Raw genomic sequence first — 16,653 nt, 5'->3', positions numbered from 1 at the left:
ATGGCCAGGACTGAGCGTCCGAGGAGCAGCTCCTTCCCTCAGGCCATTCGGACAAAAAATCTCATAAACCAACATAACACACACTCAGCACACACCATTTACACACATGCATACACACCCTGCTACCACCCTGCACATGGTCTTCTTCTTCTTTTTCTGTAAATACTTTTGTCTTTGTCTCTTATTTATATCTATTTCTTGTTTATAACATGTATATATATTTTTTTCTATTTAAATGTAAGTCTGTTATTTTATTCTCTTTTTCAGTTTTATTTTCTTATTTAAATTTTATTTTCTGGTTGCACACTTTTTTTGCACAGTCATTTCATTTCACTGCTGCTGTATTTGTATAATTGCATGTGACAATTAAACCTTTGAACCTTGAACCTTCTGTTCAATTAATTTCCAATAAAACAGCTCTTTCCAATGCTTCTACAACATCTTTATTCCATCCTGCCACACAGTCCAGTGTAATTAAATCTCTTCAAATTTAAATACAGGGCTGCATCGATTAAAAAAAACAATATTTGAAGCTACAGTATTTTCCAGCTGCGGTGCCTACAGCTGTGCTTTTTGGACTGTGATACTCCAACGTGTACAGCATTACGCCCCATTTCAGATTTCCATATGGGAAATGTAGTCCTTTCAGTCTCTTCGTTACATGTTCCTGGACGCATCCCTATAGCTAGAAAAACTACAAACTGACCGGTTGTGGTCAGGAGAAGGTTCTTTCGCTCTTTCTGTCTGCCAGCAGGCAGCCAAAATGTTGGTAATCCTGTCTGTGCTGTTTTTGTACCTTTCTAATCCGGTCTGCGGTGTTATTCAGAGACTTGTCTGCACCTTTAAAGACAGCTGTGACTGCGATTTTAAGCCGAATATCAGAGGTAAGATAATAAATGTCTGTCGTAGCTAGCTAACGTTAACTGACTGGTGTACTTGTTGTTAGCCAGCTAGCTAGGCGAATAAGATACGTATATCTAGCTAGTTTGATTAAGCAGTAACTTTGACATAACTGATGTGTTTTGTACGTGTGCAGGGCTGGTTTACTGACGTTAAAGTCTACACAGTACTTAAGAAGTGATATTTAGAAATAATACTGTTGTTACTGTAATAACTGCTCTGCTAGTTGGCTGCTATGCTAGCTAGCAAAACACAGAAGTGGTCTCTGCGGTTAGCCAAGGCAAAACAAGAAGTTGGAACAAAACATTGTTTTGTAAGTTGAAAGCTCTAAACTGTGAGGACCTTTCTTAATATGCAGTGTAAAATTAGTTTCAGCTTACTGTTACTGACCTACTTTTCCAGATTTACAGTTTACTCTAAGGTATTAGACAGTTGTTCTTCATTCTTAAGGTTTGACAGATAAAAAACAACTGACAATGATATATTGGGTCTTATATGTAAAAGCATAAAATAAACGTTTTTGGTAATGGTCAGAAGGGTTAGGGTTAGGTTTTTTTGAGATGCTGGGCTGATTTGATTGGAGGGGCACATGTTGTGTGATATATTAGGCTGACTGCCTGGTAGGTGTTGTGGATGGGTGGTAACATTAACATTAGGGGTAGAGCAATTATCAGCCCTGGTCGATTATCGGCCCAGCAGTTTTGATTATCAGTATTAGTGATTTTTCTGTCAGATTGCTGATAGAATAAACTAATTTAAAAATGTGTTACTTTGGCTCTTATGCAACATCCTCTCAGAAAATGCCCTGCCTACAACATCTGTTTGGTAACATGTCACAATTAATAGCCTATCAAGTGAAGTACCTCAAAATTGTACTTAAGAACAGTACTTGAGTAAATTGTACTTTGTTTATTTCATCACTGGTTGTTCGAAATTTTGAAAGACTTTTATTTTTACTGCAAATGAACATCGGTCCCAAATATCACTTTTCAGTCTCCTTGATTTCTAATAATATCAGTATAGGTATCGGCCCTGAAAAAGTCATATCAGTTGACCCTTAATTAACATCCCATGTGTCTTTATTTCTTGACAAACAGACCTGGAGTGGGACCTCTACAAAAATGTCTACGGACAACATCTGGCCCAGGACATCGTTTCAGAGGAGGTGGCAAGGTTCCTTCAGAATAACAACCCCGAGCGGCCCCTGGTGCTGTCCTTCCATGGCTCCTCTGGGACAGGAAAGACGCTGGTCAGCTCCATGCTGGGAAATCATCTGTACGGCTCAGCGATGAGCAGCCCGTACGTCCATCAATTTGTTCCCACGCTGCACTTCCCTTATCCTGACCGGGTCAAGGAGTACAGGGTACGTTATGGATTATTGTGTAAGGTGATGTTAATTTTAATGTTATCACTTTAGTAGTAATCATGAGTAATTACAGGTTGGGGACAAAATGCTTTATCTAAAATAAGAGAAGAATAACAGATTAAATATGATGGTAGATAAAATGGGATGCTAAAAAGTAGGATTTGTCCAGTTTTACTGAATGTTTAATTTTTTTAACTTGCAGAAACAAAATTATAGTGGGCAGACTAGAAATGTCGGATTTATTTGCAGCCTTTGGCGATTTTGTCAGGACTAAATTTCCCTCTGTTGGTTCGCAGGAGGAGTTAAAGGGCTGGGTGCAGGGGAACCTGACGGAGTGCGCTCGCTCTGTCTTCTTTTTTGATGAGATGGAGAAGATGCCTCCAGGTCTTATTGATGTATTGCAGCCCTTCCTGGGTCCCTCCCACGTTGTGTTTGGCACCAACTACCGCAAGGCCATCTACGTCTTCATCGGGTAACCACACACACACAAACAAGGTGTTCAGAGAGATATAGGGGCAGCATCGGTGGGGGCATGTTGCTCAGTGTACAGTGACAATCATTATATCCTCCACAAGACACAGAGGGAATTACACTCTAAATGTGTTTTGTATGTTTTTCCTGCAGCACCACAGGAGAGGAGGTGATTAACAAAATGGCACTGGAGAACCGGCAGTCTGGAGGGGACAGAGACGAGATCAAGTGGGCCGACTTGCAGGAAGCCATCGCAGAAGCGGCCTACAACAGCAACTCTAGTAAGTGTCTTTTGTAATTTAATTGTACAGTTTTCAGAGATTAGTGCACACTACATATTAGCCACAGATATTTGCTGGGATCGTCCATCCCTGTTGGAGTTTCCCCATTGGTCATTGCTGTTTCAAAATGAGTAGGCGGGAACCTTCACTATGTACTGCAACTGCAGATTCTGTGAGTATAGGCCAGCGCTCTAAGGCTATCGCTAGTGGGTTCACATGTCGCTCGCGTTCACACAGGGCTAAAGATTTTTAGTACTATGTGGGCCACACCTTCGTCTCACCATAAGTTGAGCTGAAACAATTGGTTCCCAAAAGCAGCTTTTTTTCTGCAGCTAGGTAAAGGAACCGGTGGGGCCCACAGCTCAGAGTGCTGCGCCTATACTCTGAGACTCCAGAGTTATGGTACAGATGTGTCTGTTCAGTTGATCAAACAAGCGCGTTGGTTTTGTTGCTTTGCACTGTTACTTATTGTCAAATGAAGGAAACTGAAGGGACTTTCTCTCTCCAGGCGGCTTCTTCCGCTCCAGTGTGATCCAGCACAACTACATCACCCGCTTCGTTCCCTTCCTGCCTCTTAGCCGTCGCCACGTGGAGCGCTGTGTCCACTCACAACTCTGCCAGCGGGGCAGCTGTGGTCGCAGTGACGTGGTGGAGGCAGTAGGGGCGGACATGATCTACACTCCTGTCAAGGGACATTACTTTTCCTCCACTGGCTGTAAGGCCGTCCCCGCCAAAATCAACCTCTTCCTGTGAGGTGAGAAGGCAGCTGCTGGTTGATATTTAAGGACTGAAATGGAAAACTCCTTCTGAAGGTGAGTCAGTGAAACAGAGTCTGTTTCCATCAGTTTCTCCATCACAGGTCAGAGCAGCATCTCTGGAGCAGGCAAGGATTCAGAGTCGAAGACGCCTCCTCTCTGAGAGGACTTGAACTCACAACTCCCCTAATCCAAAGCAGCTTTGTGCTGTCAGAGCTGAGTTTTCAGCGCCATGCCCGGAGTCTTGCTACGCTCTACCTCAAACCCAACTCTGCCTTTTAATTTATAAACTCTGAAGTTGGTACTGTACGGTTTTAGATTTCAGCTGCAGTTGGTTGCCATCAGTGGAGGCGATCGATTCAGTCTATTTATCCAGTATTTATTTCTCAACACCACCCTCCTTTCACTTTTATAGCTCCCTAGTTGGCCCACAGGAGGAGGAAGGAGCTCACTGACTTCCACTTTGGGAGTTATACAAAAAGGGATCAAAGTTCTTATGGAGGATTTGTTGAATTTAAAACATCTCAATGAGTTTTTTTTTGTAGGGAAAACATATTTAATGTCAGCACAAAGATGTAAAGAGTTCCTCATTGCAGCAGCTAAAGAGACAGTTGAAATTTAGCCTTGCATCTTCTATCTAACTTTTATTTAACTTTTCAGGAGCCAAGAAACATTTTTGTTTAGGGGTTTAAAGGTTGAAAAGTGAACTCATGAACTCACCCAACTGGTGTGAACATGTAAAACAAACAAAAAACCAAGGATTTCACTTCACAAGTGCAAGTAAGGTTGAGAAATGTACCAGCGCTGGGTTGCACCAGCTATGCGAAAATTCGAACTCAGCCTAGTTGGAATGTAATTTCTAGATTAGGATGGAGTATACACTCTGCTAACATTTTTAAGGGTTGCACCAAGTAAAATAGCTCCAACATAAGTTACATCCTAATATATTATTCTATATTACCATATGATGTAGCTGACTCGATGTCACTGTTGTTATTTTAAACTAGCGGTAGATTATGGTTGGAGGCTATAGATCTGATATCACCTTATCATAATGCTGTGTCCTATTTCACGTACCTTTTGTTGTTTGTTGATTAACGATGGTTAACAGAATTATTTATTTATAGCCATTACTCTTTTAACTGATTGGCCACAGGAAGTGAAAACTTCGGTATTGTAGGTAGAAGTTAGGATACCTTACGTCTCTGTGGTGCAACCAAACTAAACAGTTTTAGTATCAAACTATCAAGTTTCCACGTATGGTTTAGTGTGGACTTTACACTCTAACTTAAGACAGGACTTACACATGGCTGGTGCAACAGGCAGCAGAGCTTTAAGCAAGAAATTTAGTGCGTATGTTTTAGCTTGCGCCATCATTGGTTTCAAACCCAACCTAACCAATATAATTTGAAAATATACAGAAATTAAAATGAAGTCTGCCATGATTGTCCTTAAACAAATGAGAACAAAATTTTAAATGAAATATCAGCTCCCTTGATAAATGCATTTTCTTACTTAATTCTTCTAAATCATCCAACATGTGCTGTGCCAGACAACAATACAGTATGTAATGTAAATGTACATTGTCTTAAAGTAGTTTTCTTCCACAATTCTGTATTGAGATTCAAGTGATATGAATGACCTGTCTGAAGAGTGCCATGTCTATTTTTTTAAAAAGTGGTACAAAACGAAAAGATGGATTTTACTTAAATACTTGAATACTATTGCTTTGATGCTGTCCAGCAGGGTTGATGTCATAGCTTTGAAATACTTCATCAGTTCTGCCATCAGGTGGCAGTAAAGACTTCCTTTGACCTCAAGTGGAAGAGGTGAAGCAGAGTTCACCTGCAGCTCAGTCCATCTGAACTTTGAGTGAGTTCTGTAAAGATGTATATTTGATTTTGTTTCTTCGATGTAAGATGTTTGCCTGTTTGTTTAAACACACTGAAAGTGCACTTTACCTTTTTATAGTGGATAAAATGGATCTGATGTGTTCTTGAGAAATAGTTTTTCTCACTCTTTGTGAAGGAAAATGTGTATGGTGAGAAGACAGTATGCATCTGCCAAAATGAATAATTGCCACGAGAATGAATTGTTTACAATGTATTACTTATTGTAAACCATTAATTATTTGTTGTATTGAATGAAGGCTGTATGAAGTCCTGCGGCAGCAAGTCAAACATTTAAAATCCGATGAAAATCAAGCTTATTGAATTTACATGTGGAGTACATGGAGGTTTTCTTATTGGAACAAAGACAGATTAACACAGCAGCAGACTGAGTATTGACATATAATAATCAGAAATCTGTAACATGCAGGATATTCTTTACCGTTCAGTCAGCATTGTCACTATTATCAGTTTTTAGATTGCCTCCCTCTGGTATGCACAGAGGGTAGCCTGTAAACTTCCACCAGACTCCATGCAAATATCAGTTGTTTTTGGCGTGTAGGTCTCACTACCTTCAGAGGCCAGTCAGTGAGTGTATTATCAGTGGAAATCAGAAACTGACATGATCTCCATTTAGAGCCACAACAATCACTATCAAAAGTTGCCATTATTCTTAGGGTTGTTTGTGTCTTCCTTGAAGATTCTGGCATCTTCCATTGTTATGTGACCACTAAATTGTCAGTTTCAGCCTCTGAAGTGCCTGCATGTTGGTAAGTGAAGCTTACTCCAAAGCCAAATGCTACTTCTGGTAAGACCGTGTAATAAAGAAAATACGCAACAAAACTGTTGTTCTGTTCTCTTTCAGACTTGTCAAGAGAAATGTCCTATACAAATACTCAAACATGTGTCTGTTTGCACTGTAAAACACAATAGTTTGCTCTTTTTCTGCATTTTGTTCATCATTTTTAAACCATACCATTTTAAATTAATCCTATACATAATCATGATTCTGTAAATGCTTTTCTATAAAACAGTCTCTCCATTTTTCATCAGCTAAAACTTGTAGCTTTAACTTGTAAATCCTTTTCAAAATATTTTGAAACCTGCTTTGTTTACATTGACGACTACTTTTTGGTAGTTGGTTTTTAGGAATTGCAACAGATTACTTGCCTTGACCATAGATTGTGGGATTGCATAAAACTGTGATGTCCTACAGTTCTTTGGCCCCTAACCTAAAGGATACTTTTAAGCAAAAATGTAAATCCAGTCTTTATCTCCTTGCCCCCGAGCCGGTGGAAAGAAGGGTGACGTTTCATAGTCCACAAAAAATTTCTGGAGCTTTACAGCAAAACAGTGTTGCAGCATTTTCATTTAAAGATTCATTGTTCATTCATTTGTTTGTATTGAACACCTCTAGAAACAAGGGGGAAAGACAGGATTTGGTGTGGATGTTGTGGTGATGTATAAGCCTCCTGTCAACGATGTCAAAGCTAGGGTTGGTAAGTTATTCAAGAGGCATTTCTTCTTCTATTAATAGAAAATGCTAAACATCCCAACAGCAATCAATAAATTAAATGCTCTTACAAATAAAAGTAATCCAGTATCTGTGAATGTTGCAGGCCTTCAATAAGCCCATCAAATTGTTTAATTTGGCCCGAATGAAAAGACTCGCTAGGCTACCTTTTTCTCTACCTGCCTACACTTTGCATGCGCACTCATTGCCCATGGCCAGTTTCTTCCACAAGGCCAGGCGGATATATTGCCAATGCTATTAGCGAGCTAGTCGCACAAGAATGGCAGAGGGGTGTGTACTAACAATAGCCATGTATGTTGTTTATGTTCATGATGATAATGTGGGATACGGTTATTGATAACAATGAGGAAAAATGCCTGAAAAGTGGTGAAGTATTGATACGTGTTTAACTCCACCTGTCACTGATGGAGAATGAGTGCAGCTGCTGTTTGTCACCTACTCTGAGCTCTGAACAGGAAGCAGAGGAGATGTGATCTCTCTGACAGAGACGTAGCTCCACTATCAGCTTCAGCCGGAAATTAATAGATTCTCTATCGGAAATGAACAGGTGTCAGAGGTCTTTAGTATTCTGGATATAAATGAAGAGCTGAACAGAAGCTTGAAATGCTTCCTACAGAGGCCAAAAAAAGAGTTGCATCTTGGACTGGTGACAGAAAAAATGTTGTTTTGTTCAAGATTCATAGTATATCTTTAAGGATCTTCTAAACCCTTTGTGTCCAAACCCTCAACTTCTTGGCAGCCTAAAGCTAAAAATGTTGCAGGAAGATGCTCTCAGGCAGGAAGATCTCAGTGATGAGGAACAGGGACAGATTTGGTCACTTGCTGTGATTCAATCTGCCGAGCCAGAACTTACCCGTGTGAGTGTTGTTGTTTTTTTTAGCTCAGCCTAGAAAGTAATTTTAATACCATATGGAAATAAAAGAAAACCTATAGAGCCGCGTAAGGGTCATGGTGGGGACAGAGATGGCCGGCCAACTCGTGAATACAGAAGACAGAGTTGAGTTGGTGTATGTTGCTGCTGATGTGTATGTATGTATGTATGGGAATAATGAGTACAACCTGCTTAACAAATGTTACATTATGTTATGTCATACCAAATTAAATCATGTTGCATAACAGCAGTTTACCATAACCATGAGTAATGTCATGCTACTTAGCTCTGTTTTACATTCCATTAAAGGATAGGTTCACCCAAAAATGACAATTCAGTCATTATCTACTCATCCCGCGCTGATGAAAGTCGGGCGAAGTTTCATAGTCCATGAAACATTTCTGGAGCTTCACAGTTAAACAGTGTTGCATCATTCTCCTGAACAACTGAAGTAGCCTGGGTGGGCGCTTGTTTTAAAAAGTAAAAAAAAACAACCAAAAAATAAATAAATAGGCCCTATGTATAAAAAATCTCCATACAGCTCGACCAGCGTATTCCTCCAGAACCCCCCAAATTGATTTGAAAAGATGTTATTTGCTTTTTAAAGCTGAATTTTTCACTGTAGCTGCTAAGCTAGAAGCGCAAGGGCACCCTGTATGAAGTCAGTGCTGAGCTCAACCGCGTGCCCATTATATAGTAGTTACAACCCAGTATCACCACAGTTTGTGAACTTTCAGATGGAGAATTCGAGTCCATGTACACGGATCCTAAAGATTAAAGATGAAATCATGATCTTAACCAAAGTAAATCCTATGGATTACATTTTGTGACTGTTTCTTGAACTGAAAATATCTTTTCCTCACCTTATCCAAAGTGCTTTTCTTGCCTAAACCTAACCCCTGACTGGATGCGGACCGCAGATGTGGTGTGATTGTCCTGGACTTTGATTGCCCACCATCCACTCTGTCCCACTCCCTGTGACTCCAGCACGGTTCATTAACGTAAAGTTCATTCAGTCAAAGAAATCTAATGCAGGTAACAAGGATAGTTGTGCTGTGAGTAACAAAAACAATTGAAAATCCATGTACAGTGATCCTATAGATTATATCTCACATGTCTCACAAACTGCAGAGATACAACGTTGAGAGTTAACCTCACTGCTATATGATTCCATTGTGATGAAACATTGCAGCATGTGACTTTATTACATCACATTATGTTGCACTGATTTGCATGACACCAGTGTTAATCGAATGTAATGTAGTGTTATATACATTACTTTGTTTATCCTAAGTCAGTGTTTCTGCTGACTGGGGTCTTGGAAAAGGAAGCGCTGTTAGTTTTTTCAACTTAAATCTTGAGAATACAGGGTTTGTAGTTTAAAGGCTATGAGAGGCAAAAACACTGGCTCAGGGGTGTCCTGGTGGTTTCGAGGTGTAAGACACCAACCATGTAATTGAAACACCCCCTCAGGGACCTGAGAAATTCACCCTTCCGGAAAACTTCATCAGAGTTTGTCGCTTAATCACAACAGACCATTTGCAACTTTAAACACCTTTTAAAACTCACTGATAAACTTCACCAGCTGCTTTGACTCAGTTTTCTTCACCAACTCCGTTTCTTTGTTGACGTCAAACTGTTGACTTGTTACCTGCTGGATGAGACCGACCGACCAACATTTTTGGAAGCGTCTCCTCATCCTCTGACGGCACCCCGTCGCCTCCTATATATGCCACATCTTGCTGTGATCCCACCGTGATGACTTCATTAACGCTCCCTCAAACCCACCCACCACCACACAGGCGGTGCGAGGAAGAGGAGGGGTTCGAAGGTCAGCTTAGAGGCCTCTTCACCCCAGCTGCTGTATCGTCATCTCCATGCTCCTGGACAATGAGACACACACATGCATAATAATGCCACGATGACCACCACACACACACACACACACACACACACACACATACATATATATATATGAACACACCTCTTCTGACCTCTGAGCCTATTTTCACACGCTCCCTGCTGAACAGCTGGACCGGCCCCTCTTTTCTGCTATAGGAGAGGGCGAGTGAGGATAGTTGAAAATGTGGAGAGAGAGGGGAAGTTGAAGGACGATAGCAGAACAAGAAGTTGGTCCAACTGTCTACTTTGTCCACTTTATTTTCTTCTTCTTCTTCTTCTTCTTCTTCTTCTTCTCCTCCCTCTTTCCTCCCGTCTCCTCCCCCATCACAAATCGGGTGTAAAAAGCCACTTTCACCTCCTGCTTTACCTCCTCACCCCTTCCCAGCCCTCCCTTCTTCCTCCCCTCCATCGGGGGTGGAGGGGGAGCAACAATGGGACGCTGCTCCTTCTCCCCCCCCTCTCCACCCACCTCCACATCTGTGAGTGCCCCTCTGTCTCCTCATTCTTCTCCCTAACCGCTCCATTATTGGGCCTCTTTCACTTGTAAATGTGGCCAGCGATACTTCTGATGGGTCTTTTATGCACGCGGCCGGGGTCAGGAGAAAGGTAGGGGCAGGAGTGGAGGGGGGGTGTATACAATGAGGGGGTGGGTCAGGGTTGAGGGGGGCGAGGGGAGGGGGGTGGTTGGTTTAGGGAGTCTTGTGCTGTGTTTGCTTGCAGGCCGGAGTGTGAGGGGACAATTGTGACAAAGAGTTAAATCCTTTTTTGTGTGTGCAGTCATTTGGGACGGTTGGGACGGGCCCGGTTCTCGCCTCACATTCCTGCAGCAGGCCGTCCCCCCGGCAGGACGGAGTGAACAGGCAGGACTGAGGTGGAGCGATGACCAGAGTGAAAGCTCAACAGTCAGGAGTTGTGTATGCACCCCAGAAGGAGGATGTGTCATATTTTAAACAAATTAGCGTGCGCAGAGGCGCTTAGCATAGCATAACGAAGCATAACAATGTAATCCATAGCATGCAAAATTGAGGAGCCATTACAACAGGTGCTCCGGCAGTATGTTGATGGTTTTTGTGTGTTTTATGATAATTTAAGTCTGTTTCCGAAGTCGTGCTGTACTTAGCCAGAGCGTTGCTTTGAGCTAAATGCTAACATCAGCATGTTAACATGCTCACAATGGCAATACCAACGATACCAACCTAAATATGCCCGTTTTTCGTTTTCCATCAAGATCCATGCATTATTCCCTGAGAAATGAATGAAAATGTCGAAAATCTCACAATGCTTAAGGGCCGCTATGTAGCTTTGGGAGAAGAAATTTGAAGTCAGAATTTAAGTATTTACAGTATTAATGATACAAACTCAGAAATAATAAGAAATATTTTTCTCAGAGGAAAATAAGAGTTTGTTTATTTACTTTGTTTAGGCATAAAAAACAATCTGTTCCGTAGTTTTTGTGTAAACCTGCTGACAAAACCAACCCTCTATGAGGAAGTATGGATCCTACATATTCAAAGAGCATTATTACCTCACTTTTTTTTTTTTTTTTTTAAAAGGGCATAAACAGCAATTTATATAATCTTTTTAAAAATATTTTCGCTATAAACATCTGGTGGGCCGAATCAAACCTTATGGATAGCCAACATGGCAGCCCTGCACTAGACAATCTTGGAGGGAAGTGGTGAAAGCTGATTAGAGAAATAAAGGGCAGGTGCGTAAGCAGGAAGTCAGCTCAAGTGAGGGGAAGAGCTGAGGACAACTGTTGGACAGTCAGGGAACCTGAATACAAATGTTGGGACTTCCGGGTTCTTGCACGCTTACAGACTTTGCGGATGCATTACCATGAAGTCTGTGAGTACTGAGGGCTGTCCGAACCCTCCACATGGAGCCTCAAGCGGAGAGTCCGGGGATGTCAGGGTCTGGTCTGGTAAACATACAACAAGAAAAATAATGCAGGTGGTTTAAGAGGTAGATAGAGTCATGATAATTGTAGGAAAAATGACAAAGTTGCCACTGATCATTTTGCAGTTACTTTCTTTTTGTAACTTTGCAGATTCACTCAACTATAAAATGTTTATTATTATGTTGATGTTTGTCTTTACTGTATGATATTTCTTTCAAAATGCATTTGCAGGTTAGTTCATACACTTAAATTTTCGGAGATGGTGTTGTGGGAGTGACTGCTGTTTTATGGTGATTGCATACTTTTTGATTTTATGACTTTATAAGTATCTGAAATAAAGTGAAGCAGCTAAAACACCAAGGCTGTGTGGAGAACTACTGCCACAAGACAGATTGTCATGTTCTCCTCAGGATGACTTGTAATAACTTTTGTAATCCCCTGACTTTTTATATATAACGCCATCATCAGGTCAAAGTGTTAATTTGTCCAATGACACACCCATCAGCCTCTGCGGTACTTTGTGTTTAGTGCTAATTAGTAAAACTAAATGGTGAACACTGTTAACATTATACCTGCTTATGGTTAGCATGTTGGCATTGAGTGTTAGCAAGCCGCCAAAAAAGACATATGAGGTGTGTCTGACTTAAGGCGTCAGATATCTGACTTCCTCGACTTCAAAATCTAAGATGGCTGCTCCGTGCATCAACAGCTGTAAAGGTTAGGATTTTACTGTTTTTTAGCACTTTTGTCTTTTTTTGTGTCTCATGAAATCAGTCATCCACACAGTACTGTCCAACTTCTATCTGTGGACATGTTGCTTCGGTGTTCGTATGCATAAAGAAACAGGTAATGCTATGTTATCAACTGGTATTGCTAACAAAGGCTAACCTGAACTGCTTTTCCGACTTGTACTGGAACATGGTCAACTCAGGTATGACATCATTCCAGCTCTGATTTACAACTTCTGAGATAAATGGAATACACCATTAATTTTACATCTTGTTGATTTCAAAACACTTGAGATAATAGACCGTATTCAAATGGAGGCCATTTGCCTCTATTGTCATGCTGCTGGGGTAACGTTATGTTGTTGTGTTCCAGGTGAGAAGTCCGAAAAAACATTGGGAATCTGACAAATTCACATCATTTCACCACCTTGCGATTGATCAGGAACTGAAAAGATGACATAATGAAAATCTGGAGGGACATCGGGCCATACTTCAAGGTGAAACAACATATTTGATAACCAGTGTTGGGGGTTATGCATTACAAAAGCAACGTGTTACACCAATATATTTCTTTTAGTGGTAACGGAGTAATATAACATGTCACTAATAATATTTCAGCAATATATTACTACAAGTAACGTGTTACAATCCGCTTCTGTGTGACTGAAATGAGCCATATTTCGTAGGCCTAATCACATTTAATCATTGACTTTGTATGTAATCCAGCGGTGAAATGATAATCATCAGATTCTCTATGTTTGTACAACTTCTAACCTGGAAATATGAATATGTTGTGTTTTTGTCACCTTAGAATGAGTCTTTTATATCTACACAGGGTGCAGGTCGTCTTCCTCAGAGTTCACCGTGTTATATGTTCATGTTACTCGTCCACCATAGGAGAGGATGAGGCAAGGGTTATTCAGTTGGTTGCAATCTGCAACTTCGCCGCTAGATGTCACTAAAACCTACGCAGACATTTAACGAAGACAACAGCGATACCCTGATTTACTGATAGGGCAAGAGAGACTTTAATCTTTGACCATGTTTGATTGCTACTCCAAAAAGCTCCGCTATTTTGTATAAACTTACCTTAAATTACGTGTGTGTTACGTTATGCGACAGTATATTGTGTTATGAGTGTGAAGTGTTCTGTTTTGTGACTTTACGTCTGTTGTTTATGTTGTTGTTGAGTAGCCTCCATGGTGTCATGGCCTGATCAGTGTTATGTGGGATTATCTGTTATTTTAGCTTCTGTTCTGACCTCTGCCACACACACACACACACACACACACACACACACACACAGCAATAGTACACAGTAGAGGGGTGGTCTCAGTGGCAATCGAGTCTCCAGGACAACAGGTGAACAAAGGGGACGCGGCGGGGGGAATGTGAGGCGAGGAGAGAGGCTGAGTGGTGTTGGGGGGGTGAGGAGTGACTCCTGGAGAGGGCTGATGGGAGATGAGAGGGTAGGGGGGTCAGGTTGACCTTGGCCTCTGTGCGGTGGTCAGATGGGGTGCGGAGGCCACCGGCCGTGAGCAAGGAGGATGAAGAGCGGGGAAGGATAAAGGCTGTGACGCCTTTCGCTCTCTTCAAACCTGGAGTGATTAATGACAAAACACACACACACACACACAGAGCACCCGGGCTGACCCCTGTGAGCCCGCTGCTCAAACAGCGGCCCCGGGTCTTTGGCATGGTCACTTTCCCAACACTTCTGATTGATGAGCGATTCCTTTCCCACCACAAATTATGGTAATAATGCTGAAAGAGACGAGGAGCCGCAACTCTGCAGCTGCTCTGCACGACTCTCAGATCCCACCGAACAAACCTCAACCTCAAAAGTAGATAGAGTTAATGGCAATTTTTTTTTTTCAGGACTTATTTTATGATATTATTAGATGTTTTAAAAGTCAAAGTTAGATGAATTATTTTTGAACAAATTTAAGTAGCAATTTTTCTAATTTTTCCATTTTTCTGTATCTGTACATAACAGTACCTAAGTACAGTAATTTAGGATAATTGCCAAGTTTCACTTAAGTTTCCAACTCATACAGTTGAATTTCAACTCACCTGGCAAGCTGAGCACTTGAGCCTTTGAATTGAATTGTTTTTACACCCGTTAAACCCTAAAATGTGCTTTGCCTTCAGTCTAAACACAAAAAACGGAGCATTTCCAATTTGCTGTAAATTCTTAAAAAACAAATGACCACGTTTTGCAATTTATGTATTCATGTAACTTTTCTCTTATGAAAAACTCTAAAATAAAAGGTATTTAAATGAAAGAAAATTGGTTGGTGGGTCAAATGTCTTTGTGGAAGAAATACCAAAGATAAGTATGGCACTCAATGGACTGAATGACAGATACACAGCACTTGAAGATGTTGAATATTTCTCCACTTCACACTTCATAGTGAACCCATTTGTGTTTATACTGTACATAAACATGTTCAAACTGTCTCCTTTCATGATTCCTGGCTACCAAATGAAACAACAAATGGAGGAAAGTCAGGCTGCATTCAGACTGCAGGCAGGATTTTTCCATTTCCTATTTTCATGACAGTTTGAGCAGCACAAATCTTGTAGTATCTGATCTTTTCAATTCCGGTTTGACACTTTCTATGTGATGCTAAAATCATCTGATTTTTTGCAATGTGACCTCAGTCTGAACTGTCTTATCAGAATTCATGCAACCTTTATGTCACCTGCACGAGTGTCTTGCCGCAACAGTCTTGTGTTGAAATTTTGGATGAATAGTCTGAAATGTGTCTCTCTTTCTCCTCATTCTTGTCTTCGTCATCTGCGAACGAATTTGCTGCCTCCACTGCGCATCAACTCATAAGTGGAAGCATAAACGCTGACTTCAGTTGGCTCCGTGTTTGCTTCATGGCATGTAAATGTTGTTTCGTGCATGAGGGTCAGTTCATGCTGGAATCTCACATTGGTCACATTTAAAAACGGGATCACACCAGCCGTCATGGGTCGGAACACTCCCATCTTCAAACTCAGCTTTCATTTTCATCTCAACCACACATCTGTGAAGTGTCCTCACTGCACCGTTCATGGTTGTGATGCCATGAGATGCTTAAATGTGTCCACAGACGGACGTATAAACACCTGACCATGCTGTAGGGGCTGGTAAAAATGTGAACAGCCAAACAAAAAGTCAGATCTCAGCAATGATTCCGAATTGGGCTGTAATGCTTGGCCAACACATGACCATACATGATGTGTTCATACTGGATCTTTGGTGTTTTAGGTAAATTGAATCAAGAACGGGTTTTTGAGAGTGATGAAGTCCTTAATTGTTACTGTACTCTTGTGATTTTGAATGTGTGAGAAAAAGATCAACAAGTGCTACACTGGAAGAGGTCAACTTTATGATAAACCCTGAGACAAAAGCCAGCACTGGTTCATTGAGAAGGTGCAGTGAACTGACCTCAGTTTGCAAGCAGGTGAGACCAAATATCTCCAGTTTGTTCCTGCACAACCATAACAAAGAATACCACGGAGAGATTTCTGTTTGCAGTCAGTTTTTTGAGGATTTTTCTCTCCACACTGAAAAGAAACTTGTTGATGTTTTTCTGCGACTCTGCTACTTGTTACAGGAATTATGGACAACAGCAGAGACATGGCGACTTCCAGCAAAACACCCAACATGTCCTCCTCTGGCCGGGCAGTAAGTGTTGCTTAAAATAAATAAAGCAGACGATTGGCTGGATGGAGGCGGTGATGTCAGAGCGCCCCTGCTGAACCGCAGCTGTGCGTCCTGCAGCTGGGGCTGAACAGTGGTGCAGTGTGGAGGGGGGGAGGACTGGTTGCTGTTTGGTACCATTAAAAGGGGGGACGGGGGGCTGGGGTTACGGGATGGCAGCTCGATCAGAGACGAGTGCAGACGTCCCAGGCGCAAACGGCGGCCAAAAAGCATGCAAACTCCCGCTCGCACACGTTTGAGTCACCTATGAAAGTTAAACGTTGCGTGTGCCATTCCAACATGGCCGCCTGTTCTGCAAAACGCAGCAGAACAAACTGTGCTGGTGAGCAGAGCGGCACTGA

The 16,653-nt window shown here is 41.5% G+C and overlaps 1 protein-coding gene across 1 annotated transcript; it reads left to right on the top strand.

The window, feature by feature from the left end:
- The first annotated feature begins 723 nt into the window (after positions 1-723).
- On the top strand, positions 724-6,505 carry tor2a (torsin family 2, member A). Its single transcript, XM_073466993.1, has 5 exons — positions 724-884; positions 1,998-2,263; positions 2,563-2,738; positions 2,891-3,018; positions 3,527-6,505. The coding sequence occupies exons 1-5, from the start codon at positions 764-766 to the stop codon at positions 3,769-3,771; spliced, it is 936 nt and encodes a 311-aa protein (XP_073323094.1). The 5' UTR covers positions 724-763; the 3' UTR covers positions 3,772-6,505.
- The last annotated feature ends 10,148 nt before the right edge of the window (positions 6,506-16,653 follow it).

The sequence above is a fragment of the Pagrus major genome, chromosome 5 (assembly GCF_040436345.1).
Source record: "Pagrus major chromosome 5, Pma_NU_1.0".
NCBI lineage: Eukaryota > Metazoa > Chordata > Actinopteri > Spariformes > Sparidae > Pagrus > Pagrus major.
Note: the sequence above shows the minus strand (reverse complement) of the source record. Positions and strands in the feature narration are given on the sequence as shown.